A 6924-nucleotide genomic window follows, 5' to 3' on the forward strand; every position below is an offset into this window, starting at 1 on the left:
GATAACTAAAAATTTCTTATCCCTTGAGGAGTCATTATGGCCTAATTTTTGACAACTTTCAGTCACCAACAGCTTAATCCAATCTATAATGTAAGGATGGGCTATGTAGTGGCACTGGCTAGATCGTGGTGCTCTTATAAGTCGCTATCGATACTAAACCAAGCACAAGCAACGACAACATATCCAAGAAACTAGAGGGAGAAACTTATAAACCATTGTTTACAGAGAGCAGATGCGGGGTATTAGCAGTATGGTTAAAAGTAAAAAGTGGTTGAGAATATGTTGAATTTGATCAGACAATAAGTACGTTTCAATCACACAAGTTGAACAAATCAGAAATCAGAAACCAGAAACCATGAACATGATAAAAACCACACAAAATAACAGCAAAGAGCCGAGTAGGCTACTTATCATGTGAAAGCAGATTCGAATGAATCCATCGTTGCAAGAAAATTCAATTCTTGAAAATACAACTAAAACACCACATGACATATACCAATCCAAAGAATATAAAACAAAAATAAACATAGATTATTGCATTAATCAGTAACTGAAACAAAACGCGCGGAATTCCACAGAACCACACCAAAAAGGCTAACTAAAACAAAAGCGCGAAATCGACTAATGGGCGTGAAGTATAGACTTATAGTAGAGCAAATTCGAACTCGAGTCTGTAAAATTATTTCATACAGGGCTGAGGAGCTGAGAGAGCGAAGGCTTAGGGTCGGAGTTCATGCCGATGATAATGACCAAAGGGATGAATCCATAGTGGGTGATGACTTTGGCCTTCTTCATTGTCCAGGTGCTCCACTCCTTGACGAACCTCGCCGTCACAGCTACGGCTGATCCATCCTCGTCCGCCGCTGCGGACTTCTTGACGGATTTCCCTTTCGCCGCCTTTAGGGACACCTTCGATGCCATGCGTCTTCGTCTGGTTTTTCTTTTTAGGTTTGGAAAAAATTACAAGGGAAAAAAGAGAAGCCCTTGATTTAGTTATTTATTATTATTAATTAATTAAATATATTAGTATGTAAATATGATATTTTAATTAATAAAAAGGTTATTTATATGATCTAATTTTAAATACCCTAAATAAATATGAAATAAACTAACCGTAATATTTTTACCTATGTAACATATTAGAGGCTTTTTAGCCGTTTAAGGGAAGATATATAACAATTCCATAAAATATAGTAAAAATACAACAGTTTTTTATGTTTCACGTATAAAAAGGCGTGACTTGGAAATTTTTTTAAATGCAAGTCATGCCAAATGAGATATCATGACTTATATAATATATTTTTTTTAATGCAAGTCATGCCAAATGAGATGGCGTGACTTGCATAATATTTTTTTTTCTTTCTAAAAGCAAGTGACTTGATAGACATGTATTTATTTTTTTTTGATAAAAAAACGTTAAGAAAATTTTAACTTAATTATTTAAAAGAAATATATTTGTATCGTCGATCGATGCAATTTAAAAATATGGTCAAAGGCAGCAAAGTCATGTGATATTTCTTTATTGATAATTGGATGGTAATGAAAGGCTGCAAAGTCATGTGCTCTATCTGTTTTGAAAGCATCCGCTTACTTTGCCTATATAATACGAAAAATTGTGTTTTAATTTTTTCTCATTTTCATCTCGAGTAAGTTCTTTTAATTTTTTTTATGTAATTAGTTTATTGGATTGACTTAAATTTTGAGTTAATTTTAATTTTTTTAAAGTAAATTTTGATTCAATTATTCAAAATAATGAAGGATCTGTTCAAATACAGTTTAATAATGAACAAAGAAGATTATTACCCTCTTCTGTTTATATTAGATCAAGATCTAGTCATTCTTTTATTTCTCCTCTAGATTATATGGTAGATATACCACAAACTTCTAGAGCATATACTTCTCAAGTTAGAGAAGAATTAGAATCTACTAATACAGTAGATGATTTAATTATAAATCAAAATAATATTGTTCATAAAAGTAACTTTCAAAAAGTTAGAGAAACTGATACAGTTTCAGAAATGAATTTTAGTATTTAATGGATAGTAAACCAAAGATTGATTTTACTAAAGGATCTTCTGCTAGAGCAAAGATCAATGCAGAATTTTATTTACCCAAATGGGAATCTTTCAGAGATTGGTACTTTAAAAGTTTCTCTGAAGAAGAGTTTGAATATATTGTTTCAACATTTTATAAATATTGTGAAAACCAGAATAAATTAATACATTTTGTTCCTTGGTTTTTTAAAACATTTATTATAGATTATATTTGTATTCTTGAAAGAAATTATAAACTTTCTTCAGGACAGATTCAAAAATCTGTATATCCTCCTCAACAATCTTTTATTATAGAAAAGAATAATAAAATTTTAAATTTTACTGCTTTTTCAAAATTATTTGAAAATGATATGTTACAAATTACTGTTAAACATATTAATCAGATAATTGAAAAAAAGAATTATACAAATTTATATCTTACGATTATAGGAGAAGAAATTAATTCTCTTAAAGATCGTATTGATAAAATTATTTTAGCTATCAATAAAATAAAACCAGATGTTCACATAGAAGAACCAGAAAATAATATTGTTTCTGTTGCTACTTCATCTATACAATCCCCTCCTGATATTAAGGATTTTAAATTTAAATCTTCTGTTTCTGATATAGAAAAATTATTAGAAGAAAAATTTAGAAATCTTAATTTAAATACTCTTAATGAAGAGTTTGAGAAATTAGAAAAAATAAATAATTCAGATGAAGAAATTAATAAAATTTAATGGGCTGATAGACCTACTACATCTAAATATTATTATAATAAACCTACTCCCATGGATGTTCTTATTGAAGAAAATGAATATATATTTGCTAATAGCTATAATGGGAAAAACATTTATGAATGGAATATTGATGGTTTTAGTGATAGACAAATTTATAATACTGCTCACAGAATGCTTATGTATAGTACTGTGTGTAAATCATCAGGTAATACTGATAAAAATATTGCTAAAATGATCACAACAGGATTTACTGGCCAACTTAAAGGTTGGTGGGACAATTATTTACATTATTCTCAAAAAGATGAAATCTTTAATTCTATAAAGATGGAAAATAATATTCAATCAGAAAATGTAGTATATACATTAATATTAACTATGATTGAACATTTCACTGGAAAATTCACTGATAATAGTGAACAAATTAGAACTTTATTAAGTAATCTAAAATGTAAAACACTTACTGATTTTAGATGGTATAAAGATACTTTCTTATCTCGAATTTATGAGATTCCAGACTGTAATAATAGTCTTTGGAAAGCTAAATTCATAGATGGCTTACCTTTCTTATTTGCTGAAAGGGTTAGAAAAGTATTAAGAAAAGATGATATAAATATTTCTTATGATAATTACACTTATGGTAATTTAATTAATACTTGTATTCAAGAGGGTTTAGCTCTCTGTAATGAATTAAAATTAAATAATCAAATTAAAAGACATAATTTACTAGAGAAAAAACAACTAGGTAAATTTTGTGATCAATTTGGTATGGACTTACCTAATAAAGGTAAGAAGAAAATTAAAGATAAGGATGAAAAAATTTATAAGAAAAGACATTTGTCTGAAAGACAAAAAGATAGAAAAAAGAAAAGAAAAGAAATCCGTGAATCATGGAAAGCTGAAAGAAAAGCAAATAAAGCTAAAAATAAATTAATAATTTGTAGAAAATTTAAAAAGCCAGGACATTATGCTAATCAATGTTGGGCTAAAAACAAAATTAATAATTTAGATATATATGAAAATCTAAAAGAAACATTATTTAAAATAATAATGGATTCTAATAATAATTCTGACAGTGAAACTGAGAATTCTTCAGAATCATATAATTCAGAAGAAATTATTGATAATGAATCAGATATTTCTGATTTAGAAGAATGCAATAATTGTATACAAGGAAAATCTTGTATAAATCCTATTGAGGATAATAATAATAAAAATGATGAGTTTTATAAACTTATGTCTCAATTTCAAGATTTAAATATTAATGTTTTAACTAACAATAATATTTTAGAATTCCTTAAAATGATTAAGGATCCAATATTAAAATCTACAATTATTGATCAAATGGAAAATACTGCTTCAACCAGTAACAATGATAATAACATTCTTGTTAAACAAGAACAAGCTTATTCTATGAAAGAAGTAAAAAATCTTTTACAGAAAAAATATAGTCAACAAAATCCAGTTACTATACAGGATTTAGATAAAGAGATTGATAATCTTAAAGAACAAGTAAAAATTTTACATAATAATAATAATAATAGTTTAAATTATCGTATTTCAGTTATTGAAAATAATAATAATTTAATTTCTGAGAGTTTTGAAAATATTCAATATATTTCATTTCCTGATAATAATCAGAAACATTTATCTGTTTTGAGTATGATAATATCTCAAAAATGGTATACTAATATTACTTTATTAATTGATAATTCTTATAAAAAGAATTTCATTGCTATGATAGATAGTGGTGCAGATTTAAATGTTATACAGGAAGGATTAATTCCTACAAAATATTTTCATAAAACTACTCATTTTCTTTCTCATGCAGGAGGAGAACCTTTAGAAATAAATTATAAATTACCTAAAGCTTATATTTGCAAAGATAAAAACTGTATTCAAACCAGTTTTTTATTAGCAAAAGATATTTCTAGCCAACTTATACTTGGTCTTCCTTTTATTTATCAAATATATCCTTTAATATATGTTGATGAAACAGGTATTATAGGAACTTTTCAAGGTAATCCTATTTCCTTTAAGTTTATAACTAAACCTGTTCATATAATTTTAAATGAATTACAAGAACAGATTGAAAGAAAAACCTTTCAAATTAATTCTTTAAAAGAAGAAATAAAATTTCTTACAATTGATGAAAAATTACAGAATCCTAAATTACAGGAAAAAATAAAAATTATTTATAATAAATTTTCATTAGAAATATGCAATGATTTACCAAATGCTTTTTGGAATCGTAAGAAGCATATTATCTCTCTTCCATATGAAGAGAATTTTGATGAAAGAAATATTCCAACCAAGGCTCGTCCTTGTCAAATGAATTCTGAATATTTAGAATTATGTAAGAATGAACTTCATTCTTTGTTAGATAAAGGTTTAATAAAACCTTCTCAATCTCCTTGGTCTTGTACTCCTTTTTATGTTAATAAACATTCTGAGCAGGAAAGAGGAGTTCCTAGATTAGTGATAAACTATAAACCTCTTAATAAGGTTTTAAAATGGATTAGGCATCCTATTCCTAATAAAAAAGATTTATTAGACAGATTAGTTCATGCAATTATATTCTCAAAATTTGATTTAAAATCAGGATTTTGGCAGATTCAAGTAAAAGAATCTGATAGATATAAAACTGCTTTTAATGTTCCTATAGGACATTATGAATGGACAGTAGTGCCATTTGGCCTTAAAAATGCCCCTTCAGAATTTCAACAAATAATGAATGATATTTTCTATAACTATAGCAATTTTATAATTGTTTATATAGATGATATCTTAGTATTTTCTAATGATATTGAAACACATTTTAAACATTTAGAAATGTTTAAAAATATTGTTATCCAAAATATTAGATATTTCAAAATCTAAAATGATTTTGTTTCAAACTAATATCAGATTTCTTGGTCATATGATTGAAAAAGGGAAAATCATTCCTATTCAAAGAAGTATAGAATTTGGATCAAAATTTCTTGATATAATAACTGATAAAACTCAGTTACAAAGATTTTTAGGAAGTCTAAATTATATTTCTCCTTATATTCAAAATCTTACTAAAGATTCTGCTATCTTATATGATAGACTTTAGAAAAATCCTTTACCTTGGACAGATAAGCATACTAAAGCTGTTCAGATTATTAAAGATAAAGTTAAGAATCTTCCTTGTCTTATGCTGGCAAATCCCTTATGGGATAAAATTGTAGAAACAGATGCCTCGGATATAGGTTTTGGTGGAATTTTGAAACAAAAAGATCCCCAAAATAAACAAGAATATCTTATAAGATTTTATTATGGGAAATGAAATAATGCCCAGAAAAATTACTCCACAGTAGCAAAAGAAATCTTAGCTATTGTTAGATGTATTTTAAAATTTCAAGATGATTTATATAATCAAAAGTTTATTATAAAAACTGACTGCAAATCTGCAAAATTTATGTTTAATAAAGATTTCAAACATGATGTTTCTAAACAAATGTTTGCAAGATGGCAGGCTCATTTAGCTCCTTTTGATTTTGAAATCATTTGTAAAAAAGGTGAAGATAATCACTTACCAGATTTTTTAACTCGAGAATATTTATCTTAATGTTTTCATTTACAGATATGTACTCTCGAGGCAGAGGAGAGTCCTCTTATAGAGGGCGAGGTGGTAGGGGAAAACCCCCTAATATTATTGCCCAGTATGGTAAACAGAGGCTAATAGCCCAGAACTTATCTAGTTCATCAGCCAGTAATACTGAGCATGATACTGAATTATATAATGAGTTTCAAGAATTCTTGAAACAAAAGCAGAGAAATAATACAGATTCTCAGTCTTCAGCATCATATGCTAATATCATCAAAGAAGATGATAATGATTCAGCTCTTTATACAGAGACTAAACATCGTGAATTAATTCTTCTTATAGAAGAAAAAGATCTCCAATGGGAAAAAGCTCCATGGACTATCATGGACAGATATTTAACCAATACATCATATGTATATGGTACTTATAAGCAAAGAGGATTTTATGAAAATCTTCTCATTTCTACAAAAAGTGTTGATATAACTCACTTTTTTAGTAATACTCAACAAAAAAGAAGTTATAACTTCTCAAAATTCATTATCAAAAAGATTATATCTATTGAAGAATGGGGTATATCTCCATT

General features: G+C 27.2%; 1 protein-coding gene across 1 annotated transcript; it reads right to left on the minus strand.

Moving 5' to 3' along the window:
• Nucleotides 1–413: 413 nt before the first annotated feature.
• LOC140818181 (mitochondrial import receptor subunit TOM7-1) lies at nucleotides 414–980 on the minus strand. Its single transcript, XM_073178068.1, has one exon. It carries the CDS (start codon nucleotides 919–921, stop codon nucleotides 685–687), a length of 237 nt encoding a protein of 78 aa, XP_073034169.1. The 5' UTR covers nucleotides 922–980; the 3' UTR covers nucleotides 414–684.
• Between the last annotated feature and the right edge of the window lie 5944 nt (nucleotides 981–6924).

This window comes from Primulina eburnea, chromosome 17 (genome assembly GCF_022965805.1).
Source record: "Primulina eburnea isolate SZY01 chromosome 17, ASM2296580v1, whole genome shotgun sequence".
Taxonomy (NCBI): domain Eukaryota; kingdom Viridiplantae; phylum Streptophyta; class Magnoliopsida; order Lamiales; family Gesneriaceae; genus Primulina; species Primulina eburnea.

What these genes read in the sequence shown, in the direction of transcription:
- LOC140818181 (XM_073178068.1), bottom strand. Translation starts at nt 921, where the DNA reads ATGGCATCGAAGGTGTCCCTAAAGGCGGCGAAAGGGAAATCCGTCAAG.